The sequence below is a fragment of the Columba livia genome, chromosome 5 (assembly GCF_036013475.1).
Source record: "Columba livia isolate bColLiv1 breed racing homer chromosome 5, bColLiv1.pat.W.v2, whole genome shotgun sequence".
Lineage (NCBI taxonomy): Eukaryota > Metazoa > Chordata > Aves > Columbiformes > Columbidae > Columba > Columba livia.
The window spans coordinates 19,136,251-19,156,371 of NC_088606.1; the positions used below are offsets into that span (position 1 = coordinate 19,136,251).

At 41.9% G+C, this 20,121-nt stretch overlaps 1 protein-coding gene across 10 annotated transcripts in view; it reads left to right on the plus strand.

Annotated features, from left to right (window-relative positions):
- The window catches only part of FOXN3 (forkhead box N3), a 211,420-nt gene that overhangs the window by 168,849 nt on the left and 22,450 nt on the right, over positions 1 to 20,121 (plus strand). For 5 of the 10 annotated variants that reach the window (XM_065063701.1, XM_065063706.1, XM_065063700.1 and 2 more), the window contains one exon: positions 13,570 to 13,635. The exons of 3 other annotated variants lie outside the window; for them this stretch is intronic. In XM_065063701.1, the coding sequence (XP_064919773.1) occupies positions 13,570 to 13,635 (66 nt within the window). The remainder of the gene's footprint in view (positions 1 to 13,569; positions 13,636 to 20,121) is intronic. 2 more of the 10 variants (XM_065063703.1, XM_065063707.1) reach the window with 1 other exon arrangement.

Genomic DNA, 20,121 nt, shown 5'->3' on the forward strand with positions numbered 1-20,121 from the left:
AAGGTGGAGTTCCCATAGGATACACACTCAGCCAGAATGTTGTCACAGGTTTTGCTGCAAACTTCATTTTTCTACCTTTTGCACTTTTCCTCTCATACCTTGTACACGTGTGCATCTCTTCTGTGATGTACACATATACCCTTAGACACACTGCTTATTCTAAAAGTTTGGAAAGAAAAGACAGAATTTCTGTGTTTAAATTCTTGAGAGGCATTCTGCTATCATAATGATGGAGCTGTAGGATTACCCAGAGATACAAAATGACAGACATCATAGTTAATACTCATCAGCATCCTTTCTAGCAATCTCAAAGCAGTCCCATCAGTAAAAAGCCTAAGCAAGCTGTGCTGCATTATCATGATTGAGGGCCAGATCAGATTTTATGTTGCCGGCGGACGTGAAAGGAGTAGAAAAGGAAGCTTTCCCACTCAGAAAACTAACTTTGTAAATAAGCTCTTTGTAACATTGCAAATATGTCCTCACACTTCTGCTGAAGTACCCAGCAATGGCATGAAAACTGTCCTCAAACGTGTTTCCAGGTACTTTGCCTTGAAACTAAAAGGAAAGGAGCTGCTTACATTCACACCTGATAAAGAAAGACAGAAAGCATCTTAGAATCATAGAATGGTTTGGGGTTGCAGGGACCTGAAGTATCATCAAGTTCTAGCCCCCCTGCCATGGGCAGGGACACCTTCCACTAGACCAGATTACTCAAACCCCGTCCAACCTGGCCTTGAACACTTCCAGGGATGGGGCAGCCACAGCTTCTCTGGATAGTCTGTGCCAGTGCCTCATCACCCTCATGGTGAAGAATTTCTTCCTTATATCTAATAAAAATCTACCCTCTTTCCGTTTAAAGCCATTACCCCTTGTCCTGTCACTACATGCCCTTGTAAAATGTCCCTTTCCAGCTTTCTTGTAGCTCAGTGCTTTCCCAGCTTTCCCATCGGAGTTTGGGGAGTTATGTAATCCAGGCCCTCCCCGGGCAGCACCAAGTCCAACAGCATTGATTTTTGATGAGGCATGATTACCACTGTTAGTCTCCTCCGAAACGAGTGATAAAACTTATCGCCAGCCATTGTAAGGTTTATACTGTGTCCGTAACTCTGTTACCATTGTACAGTCTAGCACTTGGTGTCTTGCACTAAGGAGTCCGGTGACTACCAGGTCTCTAACTTTACTGGAATTTCAGTGACAGTGTGCATAAAATAGAAGTATTTTCGTTGGTGTTCCAAATGGAAGAATATTTGTGACTTATAACAAAGGCTCTACAAAGCCTGCAGTGCATACCATTAGTGTGCTGCTTGTACCGGATGAAATGTTGCACCAGATTTATGGATAATTGTTTCTGAATTAGAGCATCAGGTATGTGCTTGGGGAGGGGAAAGGATCCCTGTAAGGTTTTCATTTCTATTCCGGACTGCATGCAAGACAGCTGTTTGCCTATAAATGCTGGCGTTAAAATGAAAAATAAATAGGAGTTTCTTTTTGCATGTGCTTTTCTCAAGGTTCTCCACCCTCATACTTTGGGATTTTTCTACCCCCTGCTGGAGATGTGAAGAAGAGGAGTCGGGAGGTTCAGAACAGGGAGGGAAATCTTTGCCAGACACTGGGCGTTTAGAAACTCTTGTCTTCTGGCCACGGAGGATGGTGGGATGGGTTAGGAGGCCTCTGTGCGGCAGAGGGAGTTGGTTCCTGTGACTCTCCCATGAGAGGGAGGGCGATCGTTGAAGATCAGTGCGCGAAGAGGCAGAGATGGGCAGGGGGCAAGATGTTTTGTTTTCTTTTAATCGATCTGATTACCAAACATTATTAAGATTTGTTTCGCAGACGGCTGGTACTTTGCTCTTCCAGACACACAGATCTGACGCACAGATCATGCTAGTAAATTGAATTTGAGCTGGCAGTGTTCGTATGAACTGTTTGCTGTACGTACCCGAAGCAGAACTCTAAAAGGCCAGAGAGATGCCCCTGTGCTGCACTGAGAAGGATTGCAGCAGCTCACAGTTAAAATCAATAAACCAGCTCTCACTAGAGTTTGTTGAAATTTTGAAGGAAAAAAAAAAAAGTGGAGCATTTTTTCTCCTGGGTTGTAAGCACAGAATTGACAAGCAGACTTACTAAAAGGAAGGCCTCCCTTTCTTCATGGCAGTTTTTGTTGTGCCACCTGTGTGGCTGGAGGAATGGTGGCTGCTCCTGCCCAGCTGGGGACACGGCCACAGCGATGGGGAGCCGCAGGGGAAATGAGACCTGCCACCATTTTGAAGGTGTGTGCCCGTGAGAATGGCACAAAACACACTTGTGGTTCTTGTTAGTGAAAGCACTAATTTTTGACAAAACTGTCCTGAGCTATAGTTAAGCTGCCCAGCTGAGCCCTGCAGGATGCTGCTACTCTGATCCTCTTCCACTGGGACTTCTCGTTCTCTGGCTTGTATATAGATGTAAGTGCTTTCCTGGATAACAGCCACAGCTCTCACTACTATCTGGATAAAGCTTCATTTCATTTCTTTTTTTTTATTAGGCACAGCCCATGCACATGGTCAGTTGAGGTCTCTGTTCACTGCACAAGGAGAATGAGATGAGAGCTCCTTAGCTTACCCACTCTGTTCTTTGCCGTAAATCCACTTTACACTTTTCAGCTGAAGATCTGAAGGAGTTTGCAAAGGAGTTCTGGTTGTATTCTGCACGTTCCTTCCTACTTGGATAATATCACCTGTCAGCTACTGACGATTGAGAGTCCAAGGAGTTTGAACAGGATCATTCATAGCAAATCAGAGTTGGCAGAAGTGGAATCCCGTGTCTCTCCTTTTTTTTATTATAAAGTAACAGATAATAGTAAGTAAAAGGTTGTTTTAACCGTTTTGGATGGAAAGGAACGGTGTGATAGCAGTTTGGCACATTTGAAGCATCCAAGGGGCTTGTAATTGTGACTTAGCTGCAAAGTCTCACCTTAGTGTTCACCCCATAGAAACTTCAGTGAATCATTCTCTTGCCACATTTCAGTTCATTGCATTTCATATTTCCTCTGTTTAGAAATGTCTAAATAAAAAATCCAACAAAGCCAATATTTAACTTACATGTTTGCTACTATATAGTGCAGACAGTACTAAATCTTGGCATTAGCAAAGTGTTTACTGGAAGATCTGAGATGCATATGCAATCGAATTCAAGAAAAATGTAAATGAAAGCAAGTTTGATTTTTTTTTTTTTTTCCAGGTTTGCTATATATATTCTACAAAATCTCTTTTATGAAGTATCGAAGTAAGGAACAAACCCCTCATAACTAGGATGTAATGTTTAGTCTAAACAAACTGTGTAGTAGTTATTTGAAATACATTCTGTTGTTATGTATGTTGTTTAAGCTAAGTTAAAGCCCTAATGTAAGGCTGACTAATTCCGCTCTTGAAGTCTCTTCAGTGTTCAGGCAGCGTATGTTCGCTGTGTTGCTTTCAGCTGGAGCTTTCACTAAAAAATGCCAATATAGTCTCAGAATATCGATTATTGTACTTAGAAAGTAATTCTGCTGATCCATTGGTAGACATCTGCAGTAGGAATGTCAAGATCTCCAAAGGCTGTCTTTGTTATTGCATGTTTGTGTAATACTTCTTCAGAAACACCATTAGCTCCCGCCCTGCCTTACCATTGCGCTGAGTCTCATTCTTCAGCCCACTTGGGAAGCTCTCCAACAGAAAAAGGAAAAAAAAAAAGAAAAGGTCATAAACCCTGGATTCCCGCTCTTCAACAAGTTTAGTATTGCAGGAAGAGTAGAACCAGTTTTGTCAGATGATGGCAGTGTTGCTGGGGCTGTCTTCCCTCCATTGATTTCCTTCCCAGAAGCAGAAGAGCAGCTGGTTCCAGCCCTGTCAAACATCACTCCCTATGGAGAGAGCTCAGCGTCGCCCGGCTGGGGCTGGCTCACAGCAGTGCCAAGTAACCATTGTCAAGTGCTCTGATGGAAAATAGGCTTTAGTCTGCTTCCATTTGTTTGCCTAAGTTTGTGTCTAGTCCTGTTGGTCTTTAATGGAGATAGACTTGCAGGTTTGCAAGGGAGAAGGAGTTGCCCCAGCAGGATTTTCTGATGTGTTTAATAATAGTTTTCAAAACCGGTAATTTGATTTATTGATTTATTCATGGATTCATACTAGTGACAGTTGGTCTCAATCTTAGGAAGAAGGGAAGTAAATAGTTCAGAGTTTGATTTTTCTTTTTATTTATAATATGCCTGTCTGTCTTCGACATATTTCTGCAAACAAAAGGTGATCTGTTTGCTCAGGTGTGACTTTACTCAAGAATCATCATGAACACACCTCCATTTATCCACTGTCCCTCTGGGGGAAAAACAACTACTCCAGAACTGGAGGGCAAGCCTGGGCTGGCTGGCAGGGCTATGTGGCATCGAGCTGAGCCCTGACAGACTGCACACCTGTCTGCCCACCTACCTGCTAGTTGGTGATGCTTATACTGTTGGGTTTTTTTTAACATACTTGTAGTAGCAATTCTAGCTGTCCTGCCTGCATCCACACCTTGAAACCCAGGATTTCACAGCGTACAGCAGAGTGGGAACTGCGGGGCTTGCAGCCAGTTTTCCCAGCCTGTCCTAGGTCCGTGGCGAAGCTCCTGTGCACAGACCTCCCTAAGCTGTGGGCCACCATCCCTCCCCTCTGGTTCTCCCAGTTCCCCATGTAGGAGGCTCTGGCACCTCGCAGCACCTTCCTGCCTCGACCTACTCCGCCGTCCCGCAGAGGAGCACAGGACAGAGAAGGCAAGAGTCTGAACAGAAGTTTGTGTGCCGGCATGGGGGTGCAGTGGCAGAGGTGGGACACTTGCAAGCCAGGTCTCATATGGCTTGCTCACTGGTTTTCCTTCAGAGTGCCATGGTGCAAGTGCTGCTGGAGTAGCCTCTGGCCAACTCTTCCTCGTTACACCGGGAGTCTCGCTGACATGCTTCAGGCTGCTGTCACAGAGCTCAGGCCAGCTATGGATGGCAGCCGTGGGCTGGCATCACTGCTCCATGCTGCACTGACTGCCAGCTGTGAGGCTCCAGCTCCACACTGCGTTCCTCCAGGTCCAGAGACACATCGAGTTTCAGGTGTCCTGCACAAGTTCAGCAGCTCAAGGCTCATCGCGTGCTGGAAGCTGACAGGTGTGAGTCCTGTGTGTCGATGGCAATGCCCATGAGCTTTTTGCAGGTCACCCTTGTCATGAAGTGGTGCAAGCTCTGGTGCTGGAGCGTCAGACATCATTCTGATGCTTCTACAGGTTTATGTAGATGAGCTTCTGTGCAGATAGGCATAGTTTCTTCATGACTGTGTTTTTGTGCCCTTTTCCTCTGTGTCATAAAGTTTTGCAGAGCCCTTATCTGCCCTAGAGAAGCACAGCTCAGAGGCAGCTTCTGAAGAGTCACTGTCTCTGGATAACACTGTGAGCAGCAACACTGAATCTTCTGAAAACTCACATTCAATCTTTTCACTTTGTTCCAGCTCCTATTAGAAGAGTTTTCCAAAATACCATTGTCCTGTTGCCTAGAAATGTTCTGGTTACCAGTCTGTCTTCAGCTTATGTGGCTTTACTGAAATGGTCTTTAAACTTAGTAGTTCTTCCTTGCTTCCACCCCTGCATCCCATGGTCACCTCATTGTTTTGATAGATTCTTATTTCTTTTCTGCTTTTGTTTTGCTTAACTGAGCAAGCTGGACTCTGTTTTCTCTCCTAAAGCAGGTTTCCATGTCGGTTCAGTTGTCCAGCTTGGGCTTTTTGTTCTCTTTTTCGAAGACTGAATCTTTTTTCAAGGTACAAGTTGGAATGAGCTCTTTGCGCAGTGACTTGAAGGAACTGCAGCCTCCCTCAGGCTGAGGTCTGGAGTTCCTCAGCGCAGTCTGTTTCCCAGGGGTTCCAGAGGAACCATTTAGTTCATCAGAACTTGCTCTTAAATAAAATTGGGCATGCTGTTATCCTCCCTCTTAATCTAAACTGAACCACTTTGTGGTTCCCTGTTCCAAAGTCATCCTCATTACTTAAGATAAGGAGCAGAAACTAATCTATTCTTGTGCATTCAGCAATGTGGATAAAGAAACTTGTCAGCTGTCACATCCAGGAATAACTGGCCTTACCATGGCTAATAGCATTCGTTTGTCAATCTATACTGTGACGTTAGTCTCGCATGTTGACATAATTCCCATTTGTTTAATGATGCAGAGCTCTACCCAGATCCATATCTCGTACAAGAAGTCAAGAGCAGACCCAGTGTCTCCCTCTGAGAAGTCGTCTTTGGCCATCTTTCCACAGCGTTTCCAAACATTTTCTGTTCTCTTTATTCTCAAAGTCTGCAGTTTTGTTATCATCTGACAGTTTCCTACCATATAAAACCCATATTCCTTTTCCTTGAAAAGCACAGACCTTTCTGACACCTATTTCAGTAATAATTGCCATTCCGCCCTCTTTGTAAATTTTCTTGTAATAACGCTGGTGCCTTGAGTTCCTCTTTTTGTCAGTCTGCCTGTGTTACTAGCAGACAGCTATTTTAGCTGTTTGATTTTTGTTCACCTTTTTTACTCTTGCTTTTGGTTTCAGACTGCATTTGGCTCCCTAGTTAGACTATACACGGTGCTTTCACTCGTCATGTCACATGTCTGACCCCTTTTCTCATCATTAGTAATTTTTTTTTCCTTCAAATCCCTGAAATATCTTTCTCACTGTTGTTTTCATGCTTACGTGACCTTTTCTCCTTGGCTTTCTGAATCTGGAAGCCAGTGTGGAATTCGTGTTTGCCTCCTCCAGCCTTCCCCTGCCATGGCCATGCTGTGGGTTGTGCCATGGTGCTTCCAGTAGTGAGGATGTCTGGGTGAAGCCCCCCTGAAGACTCATCTTGCAGTGAAAGTACCTAAAAGCCACTTTTTCTTGCTGAGAGAGTGTGAGGTCTCTAAACAATTTCCCCAAGGGTCATCTCGCTATGCGAGATGCATCGGTTCTTTACCACTTGGCACGTCCTGTGCTTGCTGGACTGGAAAACATACTTGGTTCTCAAGGTCTGGTGGACACGAATGTATTTTGAAATAGCACAAGAAGGAGATGAGTGCTTGCAACAAACACTTGTATGGGACAATAAGGTCTAGTTTATTGGATACTAGTGGTCAAAGTTTTGTAGAGGGCTTCCTCCTGCCAGCCATCCCCCAGCTTTGCTGGAAGAAAAACCTGTTGTTAGCAGCAGAGACAGTATGAAAGCTTGAGCTTGAGCAATGATGACCTTGATATCCCAGTTAGAGATAACACACATCTGCATAACTGGGGACAAAGAGCATGTGTGTTTGCGTGTATATGTATCCTTTGATCAATTAAGTGTGCAGCCTGTAAGGCTGCAAGGAGAGACAGCCCGCGTAGTCCCGTTCTCCACCGTAGAAGCTGAGGCTGCAGCAGTCGGTTAAGAAGATGGTTCAAATTCCTGATGGCAAATTAGGTAAGTACATGATGGAACAGCAAATTGTTTCTCTCTTCTTCTGTGCTCGGCTCGCTGGCCAGTGGTTTCTCCAGCTGTTTTCTGATCTGTACTACAAGCTGGATGAAGTCAAAAAAGATTTTACTGTTGCCTTTGCGATAGGTAATTTTATTTTTACATCCTTCAGCACTGAAAATTTAACTTTCCAGTAATATACACCAAAATGAAAAATTATCGTGAAAATAAAGGAACAAAACAAAGGAAACATCTCCGTCTTTTTTTAAGCAGAGAATGTATTATAATATGCCATTTTTCTGTATAAGACATATATCTCATCTTTCTTTAGTCGTCTGTCTCTTAAAGATTTTTATCTGGCAAAATATAAATCAGTGTTGTGAGTATTTCTTTTAACAGTTAATTGATCTTAATCTTTACTACTGAGATGAAAGTTTAGGCTGGTATGGTCTGGTTTCATAGAGCTTTCCAAATGATAGATTAACCTCTTTGAGTTTGGGCACATGCAAGACATTCTGTAATTCTTTCTCCTACCATTCTTTTTATTAAAGCTGATATTTTTAAGAAGAAGATATGTTGTAACTGCTTGTTTATACAGTTTTTTAGCTGATAAAATGGTATTGTTAGAGAACGGGAAATGTTTGTGTGGCTTCATGATAAGACAAATTTAATGAAATAGAGAAGCAGGAAGAAGGCTTTTGTTACAAATATTCTGTATTTTTGAAAATTAGACCTCTCAGAATAATTTGTGCTGTAGCTTACTTGGCAGTGCTGGGAGTGAACTTAGGAAAAACAAAAAATTGTTAGTTTGTTCAGACCCGTACCTTTCTTCTGTGTCTCATACTAGATCCTGTCAAAGAAAAAAGACCATTTTGTATTGCTAATGAAATTCCCTCCTCCTGGCCTCTATTATGTGGCTTCCAGAATTCTCACTCTTGGTCTTCCATGTTGTCGAGGTATTAATATGATTTCTTGTTTGGTCCCAAGATCTCGGTTCTGAATCCTGTTGGTTTGCCATATGCTTCCACAAGCATCCAGTTTATTTTTAGGAGCTCTTCTAAGTCTTGTTTAAACATTTCTGCAGTGGACTCAGTGGCATGCTACACCAAGGTGTCTGACAGAATTACAGTACTTAACAGCTCTCTTCAGGTATTTCTTTCTATCTTGCACATTGCAGTTTTAATTTAATAGCTATGTTCTTATTCTGTCATCAGGCAAAATAAATTAAAAATAGGAGAAAAAAAAAACGCTGCCTTTGGTCTATTCATTATTCTGATGTCTTTGACCTAACCTGACTCATACCAAGGGTAACCATCATGATGTGGGAAGGGAAAAGGCACATCTATTAACAGACAAGTTAAATATGGGCAAGCTGCTATTTGCTCTGTTGCAGTTTAATAAGCCTGAAGGTAAAAGGTGGAAGACGGTGTTGCTTTTGCAAAATTTTCCTGCTGCTGAAAATGGAAAATATCAAAGAATCAAATCACAAAAAATGTGTAGGGATGGGCTGTGCTAGGAGTTGAGGCAGGGAGTGCAAAGACTGATCTTGTAGAAATGGAATAAACTGAACTTTTATCTTCTGAGTGCAGTGGCAGTAAGTTTTATGAATTCCAGCTAGAGCAGAGTATTTGAATGGAAGAAAGCACTGGAGGATGTTGAGGCAGAAGTAGAAGGGGCTGAAAAATAGCATACTGAAGGCTGAAGTAAAATTCTTTACAAACATTGTTCTATTTTAGCTGTAGTAACTTTAAATGAAAAGAAGATCTTATAAATTCCTATCTGATGAGATAACATGGCAGTGGTTGTAGTGTACAGATGGTGCAGTTTATTTACTATCTATATTTTTTTTACATCAGTTAGCAGTAACATTTTAGTGGTACCTAAATATGCATTTTAAGTGCCTCTCTCTAGGCATCTGTGCTGGAAAATTCAGGCCATGGTTGCTTTGAACTGCGTCAACTGCTGTTTTCTTTAAAACCTTATAGTATGGCTGTAAAAATAAATACCCGTTAGCAAAATCAAGAGGGACTGTGTTACCCTAATTTTTATTACAATTTAGTTGGAAGGGGATGGATTTGAAGCATTCATGGAAGTCACATCAAAGTTTGAAATAAAAATATCAAAATAATTATAAATATAAAACACTTCCTCTCTCTATGAAATGAGCTCGGAACAGAGATCATAGACATAATAAAAGGACAGCTGTCACATCCGGCTTTCTCAGGTACCCTGTTTGGTTTTAATTATTTTTTGTCAAGTCTAGAATAAACAATCTGCTACCTGAGGGTTATCCTCTGCCTTGCTGAATGTTTGTATATAATCTCATGCCAAAATATTTCATGCCTGCTATTTCACCACTTCACATGTCTGTGCAGGACAGACTCTGATCTGTACAAGTAACGTGCAGATGGAAGTTTGGCTCGGAGCACGTTTTGACAATGTGCACTAGATTGTAGTTCCACAGAGTGATAAATTGTAGGGTTAGTTCCTCAATGAAAGAACTAGATGCTGTTTACCGATTTGGTGTTCACTTTTGAACACTTCACTGAATAGGGGCTTGGATCTAAAATGCAGCGAGCAGTCCTGCCATGGGGTTTGTGACTTACCCTTGGTTGGTATCGCCTCCATCACAGGAAGTTTTGTCTTTGGAAGCAATGCTGACAAAAATAGCAGTAGGCTCCCCCTGCAAGGGGAGGTGCCACAGCTGTGGTGGAATTCCTGCCCCTGGTGGCTTTGAACTGCATTGGGGTGTGTGCTGTCATGCCTTATGGGTTTGTGTAAGTGCTTCGCATTTCTTCCATGTCCTTTCTGATACCCTGTGAAGCACACTTGGTGGATGAGGAACCAAGCACTGAAACTTCTGATTGTAGCATGAAGCACTGAGTGTATAGACAGCAGTCGGCTGTTAGCGACATCTGTGGCTGCTGGCAATTTTTTGTCTCTATTTTTTGTCACTTTCCAGTGGTGCCTGTTTGTGACTTTGATGTACTCTTCGTTCTTCGTACAACAACCACAACCCTTCATCTTGTTGTTCCTTACTTTCCTTTTTCACTGGGGAAGCTGATCATAATCTACTTCCACTAGCAAAACATGAACATACGGTTTGTATATGCAGTCAATTCACCACTCAGTGAAAAGCAACCAGAATGCATTCATTTAAATACTTAATTATCTAAATTCCAAAACTTTGTATGGAGTTATTTTTAACCTGGTTTCCTAGGGAAAGATGTTCCTGCAATCATTTTTCACTAACCACCCACTGTTAATAACTTCAGGGGCCTTTATGCTGATCACAGACTTCAGGTAGAACAGAAATCCACAGCCTCTCAAACGCAGACAGGTGGGTAGAAGGGAGAGAATCCGGTTCCCAGGCTGGTCAGGCCACCACGCAAGGTCAGCCCCTACTGCTACAAGTGGGAGGATCTGCATAGAGGAGCCCTAATGAAGGTGCTGGCTGCGGGGAAAGGGCCATCAGCGTGGGGCACTGTGGGGGACCAGCAGCTGAAGCGGGCAGTGCCGGTCCAAGGAGGGGCACCCTTCATTTGCCTGCCTTCAGTGCTGTTCCTCGTGACTGCTTCTTGGCTCTTCCTTTTGAGGTCCCTCTCAAGAGAACACCTGTAGATTGCAAGTGTAACCGCTGTGCAAGAATGAATGGACCTTTGGATTTGCACTCAGACGTTGCTTCAGCACCTCTCTGTGTGACCTCTGCTGGGCCTCAGCCCTTGTCTTTCTCGTGCAGCCAGTCCCTCCTTTGTCTCTCTACAGAAGCGCATTGTCTTGGATCCTACTGACACCACTCTGGGTGCCTCTCTCTGCAAGGTGTTATGGAATAGCTGTCTGGTTTCTTCAAGAATATACCAATAGAAACAGAGCTGGGCACTGCAGCAGTTGTGGATGGGCCGGAATCATGGCTGCACTTTGGAAAACAGCTGCTGTGGATGCAGTTGTGTTGTAAACAGCTCGAGTTAGTGTTGTGGGGTCATTACAGAAATGTGGTGGTACCATTAGTGGTCCGAAGGCTAAGAGTGCACCTTTCAGGACAAACTGGTTTCATCAATTTTATCTCAAAGAACAGTTTGGTGCACAAACAAAACCTAAAGTCAGCAGGAAATACGGGTGTTTTTTTTCTGGTTGCGTCCTTTATTCTTTCAACAGCAAAATTAACATTATGCTACAATGTTACCTAGTGCTGGGACCTTATTTAAAGTAAAACAATAAAACAAAATTGAGGAACTGTCAATAAGCAAATGCTGAAGTTGTCTGTATGAATTATGGTAAATTCAACTCCTAACAATCTTCTGATTTTGTGGTCTGAAAGAGATGGAAGAATTCTGGGTTGGTTTGCCTTTATTTCTCAGGCTTCTTTGCTTTCTGTCTTACTTTTCAATGTTAGATAGATTGTCCGTCTTCAGTTTGACTAAAGGGAACTCTTGCTGAGTGGGCTGTGTGGTGTGCGGACCCAATCCTGCAGCGTGGCACGTGTTGGGGAGAGAAGCTGTGTGGAAATGGCACTTTGAGCATAGCTGCTTGCAGCAGGAATACTGCTTGTCATGTATCTTCAGATTGAAGACGAACATAAGTTGGTGGAGCTGCTTTTCTCAGTAGTCTGCTGGTGACTTTTGGAGAAGGATACGCTGACCTGTCCAGGAGACAGACAAGCACCTGCTTTCCAGTATGTGCGCACCTTTTATAATAATTTATTCTGCTGCTGCTTCAAATTTAGTTTTACACCCGGGACACTGTTGCTCTGTTTACTGTTTCAGCAATTAAAAAACAGAGTAGCCATTAGAAGCGTGTTTCCAGCTATTCACAGAAAAATAGTACATAAACAAATAAAAAATATTCTTTTTTTCTTAATCAGCCAAGTGAATTTCTATTTTGCTTAAGCAGATACTGAAATCTTCTCTACTTCATTTGTATTGTTAATAAATTGCAGGACTTTATACCACATCACATTACTGGAAATAGATTTGATATATATAAATGTTCAATATACATATATTTTTAACAATGAAAAGTAATTTTCTGACATAATAGCCAAAATAAAGTGCCATGAAGCTATTAGCAGTAAATTGAACTTTTTTGTATGTAATTTACTATAAATACTGACAAGCTGGAAAAAAAACCCCAAACAACAAGCGCATACTCATTAGTCATTCAGTTTAGCAGCACAGAGGCAGCAGTCGGCCAGGGTGTGCGTTTTTATGTCTGCTTCAATTGCACACTTCATTTATTTGGACATGGCATAGGCGGCTTTCTCTGTCACACGGCATCACTGCACTATTAGCAAGTTGCGCCCCAGGGCAGCTGGGACGCTTTGCTGGGGCAGATGTTCTTTTCAGCTTATTCAGTGGCCGTTCTGGGGTTGTTTACTGTTGTCATAGCTACCTACATTTCCATAGCAGCCGAGCTGCTGTGTGTGAAGTAACTGAATGTAGTTATAAAAGGATCATATTTTGTTCTGTCTCTATAACTTACCATCTGTCAACTGACGGTTCGTGATGGATTCAGAAACCAATTTAAGAATAACAGCAGCCGGACGATGATTTTAGCTTTTATTAAAGTGACAATGGATGAGGATGCAAATAAGTTGGTGCTTCGATGAAATGCTAGTTTCTTTTTTTTTTCCCCTTAATTCTAGCAGTTTGGCTTCCAACACTTTCTCAAACATTTCTGAAATTCTTACGACAAATCAAAATGACCGAGTGTCGTCTTCTGTACTTGCTCAGCTGTAGGTGTTCCTTACGCTTTCCCACTCTACTGTCAGCTCATCCCTGTGTATTGCTTCCACGTTGTGATGTTGCACCTGCTTTCACAGACCTTTTGTAATGAAACCTAAATACTCTCCACAGAATTAAATAGCGAATTCGTGGGGGTAACCGTGAAGGTACCGTGCACACACGAGTATCGTTTGGTGACATTCATCGTTGTGCTTTACTTAACAGTAGCAATGGGATCACATGCAAGTTTGGGGGTAAATTCAATATGTGATCAACAAACCCTCTGAATAACGAACTCTTATACCTTTTCACTGCAGAGATTTGGTTGAACCTGTAGTTTAGCAATGGGGGCAAGAAGATTAGCCCAGTTGTAAATAATGTATTTATTGGTTGATTTTTCCAGATCCTGACATTGATGCTGCCACTGCCATGATGCTTTTGAATACTCCCCCTGAGATACAAGCAGGTTGTGAGTAGATATTTCTATAGCATATAGCAACATAGAGATGTAAAGTGAATATTCTCTTTTGTAAGTATACAGCATACCAGATAAAAAGGATTTAATGAAGAACTATAACCTTCCTTGCAGACCCTTACACTTCCTTGACCCTTACATGAGTGTAATTTTGTGGTTCATATTACATTCTTTGCTACATGAATAATAGTAATCCATGATCTCTAGTGTAAAAGACGAGTTATTGTTATTCATTACATACATGTAATTGAGTAACATACTATTATCTGTACAGATAGAAGACCTGGGGCAACAGCCAGGAGAAAGGCAGAGAGAGTAAGAGAGCAAGGGACCAAAGGGTACATGGCATATGGTTTTGTTTTCATTTTGTTTTGATTTGACTTCCATCGTGTGAGTTACCACAGCCATCTGGATACTTTCCATTCACTTGGGCACTGTTTCAGCTCCTTCCTTGCACACATCCTGCCCATTTGGCGTTTTTGCTCTCTCTGATGCGAGGCAGTCGGCAGGCTCTGGGGAGCGAGGAAAGGTCTCATTTCCTGCCAGTCCCGTCCTTGTTCTGTGACCAGACCTGAGGTTTGGATGCAGTGTATTAACCGAGCACCGAAGGGCCCTTCATCCCTGCTCTGCTGGGCTCTGTAAAAAGGGCAGGAATTATCCTGTGCCAACAAGCTTGCAGTGATGGTATGAGAGGGTTCCGTAGGGCAATACAGCCACACAAAAGCGGGGCGTACAAGAAAACAAACGTATCGCTGGCCAGCCAGCACGGTGGTGACGCCAAGTGACAGACAGCTCTACAATATAAAAGCAAAGTTAAAATAGAAGCCATTATCAAGCCTGCCTAGCATCACTGCTATTGTTCCAGCTCGTGCAACCAAATCCAGATTCCAGGGGAAGCCTCGATTTGCACTTTGATGCTCTGCCTGGGGAAGAGAGTCCGTGACCATCAAAGCATTTCCTGCACAGCCAAGGAAAGCTCTTCCCAGGCTGCTTGCTGACCCCGACAGAGAAACCCTCTTGAGAAGTTCCTCTCAGGGGAGAACACGATGTACCAAGAAACTGTCTGTTCTGGAAAGAGACAAGAGTGGTCCTTGCCCTCCTCTCCTAAACAGCCTTCAGGGCCGTGTGCAGCATGAATGGCGAGCAATTCTGACTGTGCGTAGGCAGGAAAAAGGAAAGTTAGGGAGAAGAGGTTATCAGTGCCCCATCTTTTGAAGACAAACTTGCCTGGAAGTGATTTGAAGGGAGAGGGACATAGTTTACACTTTGGCCACAGGTATTCATACCTGACTGAAAACAGCCTTTTGGTCTGAGAGTCTGACTCCAAGTGTGCCAGTCACTGCCACAACAAAGATGATCAAATGGAGGCAGAACCTGGGTGTCGTTTCATGGTGCAACAACTTCACAAGTCAGAAAGTTTAAACTCTGGTCCATTAAGGCCTTTGTCTGTCCTACAAACATTTAACCATTGTTGTGGAACTTGAATACCTCCACAGCAGATTGTGACAGTCTGGATTCATGTTTGTGTGGATGGTTACGTGTGTTGGCTTTTGACTTTGAAGGCGTCTTCTTGGATTAAAAGCTACCAGGATAAAAATCCATTCTCATCTAGGCAATGTGGACGGTAGAAGCATCTTTAGGAAGAAGTTAGGTAGAGCCATCATTCAAAGTCTTTACTAAATTTTATTCTTCTAGCGTTAATGTGTCAGAAAAGAATCCCATCTCGGTGACATTAGGAGATGCAGAGTAAACTTTTCCTGCTTTGTAACAGATTAATTAATTAGTTTTACAGTTTTAAATAAATATTTAAAATGCTATACGCAGGTGTGAAACGCTGCTAACAACCACGCATGTATTTTAAAACCAGCTTTTATATGAAATCTTGAAATGGTGTCTGAGCTGGCAAGAACTTTGCTTACCGTTTACCATAGTCACACCGTGCTTCAGTTTTCATTTAAAAAAAATGGGCAGAATAAAAGAGTAAAATACTGGTATTAGGATGATTTTGTGTTTGTGAGGTTTTTACTGTATAGGCTCATTAAATTGATTATTCACAGTGTCACAATTATAGTTAGGGTATTGACATCAGAAAAAAAAATTCTAAAATATTTAGACTTTGCAGTATTTTAACAGACAAAATATTTCTAGATTGTAGCTAAAGGCAGGACTTCAAAGTAGCCAGCTCTGTGCAAGACTACTGAAACACACAATCCAGCTGGCACCAAGAAAAAAGCATGAAAGGTACTGTGATATGCTAAGAAGGGGCATGTAGGAACATAGTTTTAAAAGGTTTTTTTTTCTTCAGTTTGTTGAAGTCCTTGTATTTCATCAAGTTTTTTATAGTTCGATTATGTTTAAAAAGAAACAGCAACTGAAACACCTGCTTTCTTCAATAGTAGCTATCACAAGTTACAAGTACTTTGGACTTTATAGTAGCCAGTACAATGAATATTAGTTCCAAAATACCCGACCTGACTTGCATTGGAAACTGTATTTTGACCTGCAGGGGACTGGATACTGGCTGGGCCATCTTGGGGCAAGTTGTGTCAAATTTCTGGGCCTGTTTTCGCTGATGGGAATCTAATTCACAGGGAGGACAGAAGAAAATGCGATGGTAAACAAACGGTAAAGCTCATTTGAGCTGTCACGGCTACTAGCTCAGTGAAGCCCATGGCTGGTTTTGTACAATTTTCAGATTTCTATTACTGTAATTCTTACCAGTGTTGTGAAAGTAAGTATTACCAGCTGTCACTCCAGTGTAGCATTCCTGACTCTTTAAAGTGTATCGTCCTGGCCATGTTGCTTCGTTGTGCCAAACAACTGTAGAATCATAGAATAGTTTGGGTTGGAAGGGACCTTCAAAGGTCATCTAGTCCAGTCCCCCTAGGATCAGGGACATCTTCAACTAGATCAGGTTGCTCAGAGCCCCATCCAGCCTGGCCTTGAATGTCTCCAGGGATGGGGCATCTACCACCTCTCTGGGCAACCTGTGTTTGCTGTGAATGAAATGGAGATTGGTTTTGGTGGTTTTGCAGTGTTGTTTGGGCTTCCTGAGATTCAGGTCACTGTTAGCATTTTAGATAGCAACACCTTCTGAATTGGGGAGGTCCCTCTGAACTTGGAACCATTTGCTCTGAGGGAAGGAGCAGCAAGAAGGGAGTGTGTGTCATGTATAGCTGCTGCTGCTAGTGAAACAGCACTGTGGTCAATCTGATCGTACTGGAAATTTTGATTTAACTCAAGAAGCTCCTGACTCGGCAATATTATACATAGCTTCAAGTTCATGAGTAGTTGTTTGCAATTTGGGAATTGCACACAAATATAAGTACATTACTCAAGCTGAAGTTTAATACTGCAAACAGCTATAAGCAGTGCTTGGAGAAAGGACTTGGGTAGAAATCAGGGAACTGAGAGTCCTCTCAGCTCTGAACATCCGTCTGTTGAGCCAGGTTAGCTGGAAAGTGGTGGCCTTCAGGAGACTTTGCAACCCTGGTTTTGTGGATGGTTCTCTACAGAAGGCTGAGGCTCTGTGGTAAGGATGCTTGGGAAGATATGAGCATGGAGATTTGCTGGGTGCTTCTTAAAATGCAGGCTTTCCAAGGGTGAGATCAACATGTCTCAAAGCATGTAAAACCCAAAATAGATATGTATATTTTAAATTTGGTGGGAGGAGAAGGAATTCCCTAAAGAGATCTACTAACACTGTACCTCTATACTTCTAAAATTGTACTCCAATGAAATTTCTTTTTAAGGTAATGCAAGTGGAATCAAGTCAAAAAAAATGATAGAAAATTGCCTTCACAACAGACAGAAATTGTTCAAATAGAATCAAATAGAACATGCTGTTTTCTTGGGACATTTTTGTTGTATATGAAACTTGATAACTGTAGTGTTCTGTTTGTACTGCTTGTGAACAAGTCACTTAACTTATTAGACAGTTTCCAGCTTAACTTTTTATATCAGAAATGATAAATCATTGACAGTAAAAAGTTTCACAAAGCTACTTTTGCTGACAATTCTGTATCAAAGTGAAAACTGGGAAAAGACATTTTCATAAGGTTGAAACTTCCTATTCCAGTTGCTGGGATTTTGGGGGGATTGGCATCCTCGACTTCTATTAAAGAGGATTTTTATTTTTTACTTCAGTGTTTCAGTATTACATCATTAAAGTACACGAACAGACTTTGAAAGAAAACTTATTTTTATGAAATACTTTCTTTCTCCCTAGTCCTCATACTTTAATTTAGCAGGATGGTTGAGTTTGTTGTTGGGCAGCTCCAGCATCACCAAAGTGAAGAATTGCTAGCTGTGGTTTTCTGCTTACACAAAAAAAATAATTCAGAAGGTTGAATTATTTTTATTAAATGTCCTTAGACAAGGTATGAGTGTGATAGTATTATCAGGATACACTTCTCTTCCCATGCCTCAAATTTTTGTTTAGAGTAAATGACTTGTTGGATGCATCCTTGACTCACAGTTTGTTAGGACTACAGACTGTGGAATTTAAGAGCTGTAAAATTGTCCTTGAGCAGTAAAATAGAAGAGGTTAGGCAGATGGCATCAAATTCGTGCCTGGGATAAGAGAGTTGAAGTGAATAAAGTTACACATTTGGCAGATAACATTTGCTTTTGGCAACTTGTGGTGTCCCATTAATTATACATCATTAGTGATTTCCTCTTTTCAGTTCTTGTAGCCTGAGATAAAGTATTCAGCTAAACACTGTCCTGGAAGAGAGACTGGCAGAAAGAAGCTGAAGCTGACAGATCGTAGCAGAAACTCTGTATCTCTTGTCTGTAATGATTTCTTCTGTGCTACAAGAGATGGGTGATGGAAGAGGGCCCTGAGATAAATGCATGTGCCAGATGATGACAGAAGAGGCAGAGAACCAGGCCGTCCCTACAGGATACCTTCCTACTCTAATATTCCACTTTTTTGAGTTCATTTTCAATAAATACTATTCAGTTTTCCTCACTAGTCTAATTATTGGCTACCTCAAGCTAGATAATGTAATGAAGTGTATGCTTGTTTCCCAGATGCCATAAAGAACATATTTGTTATCCCTTTCTTTTTAATTTCTTTGATTTACAGCAAATCACCCTCAGTGCTGATACTTCATTTAACTTCCATGTGACAACATTTAACCAAGAACTTAGTCTCCTTATTTAGTGAGCTGTTGGGGTGCCAGGGTGTCTGATGACTCTATCCATTAAGTATTTCTTCCTTCTTTTTCATTTCAGCGTTGCCAATTTGCTATATTGTGCGTTGTTAGACAAATCTTCAGGGAAGGGCTCAGTCTGACATGGTTTTGGTTGCTGTGAAGGTCTTGGATGAGGTTGTTAGCTCAGCTGGATGGGGGAAGTTTTCTTCACTTGCACAAGCGCTTGCAAGTAAGAGATAATGGATACAATCTATCGAGGGATGTAATGGAAGAAGCCCATAGTTTGGAATATTCTACTTAGGCAATGTGCACACCAGAGTATGCTCTGAATTAGAACAGTCCTGCACTGGCTGTGGAGTGATGGTGTGGCCTTCTGCGTTCCACCTCCAGAGGCTGAGTATGGGCTGCAAAACAGCACAGGAGTTTCGAGGGCATCTATTGGAACTTTCAAACACTATCTGAACATAGTGCTTGGATAGATTCAGGTTATGGTATGTTCTCCTGTATGCCATTCACTTTATTTTCTGTTAAACAGTAAGGTGAAAGTTTGCTACAAAATACAGATTCTTCTCCCTCTTAGAGAATTTCAGAGATGCAGTTTTGATTTTTGACATTGGGTGCATTGTTTCTCTCCACAGTTAGTAAGTGGAGATTTGAAATGCTGGCAGATCCTACTTAGGTTGTGGAATTCCACCAGAGCAACATCAGATGCAAAAATCGTTCCCTGTCCAAGCAGCAGGTTAGGGGCAGGTTCTCTGTACACAGTTTAACTCTATCCCATTGGAAGTATTTCCTGGGTTTGAGCTTCCTGGGAGCAGGATGAGATCCAGTGCCTCCTGGAAAACATAGCAGTGGTGAAAGCTGAAAGGTGAATAATGATTTTGTTGTTTCAGACTCTTTGTGTTTCACTAGGAACATTTTGTGAAAGAGGAGACCTTTATTAAAGAGATGCACAGATCTTTTTGCATTGTTTTCTTGAGCTGAGTTTCTCAGACGTAAGCATCTCTCGGCACTTGCACAGAAAAGGTGTAAATTACATTTCACACTTCTGCCTAGGAATTGGGAACCATGTAACCTGTCTGTACTGTTGGTTAAAGAAGCATTAGAAAAGAGGAGTCTGGACTGTAAGGTGTTAGTCCAGACTGGCACTGATTGATGATATGGCTGAGAGTAAATTATCTTGCCTCCACACCTTGAATCTTCAATCTGAAATATAAATACCTCACCTCGAAGTATGGTTTTGAAACGTAATTAAAGCTTGTCAGGCATAAATGTATCTTTGGAATAAAAGCACCACATATTTTCCAGTAAATAATCCACA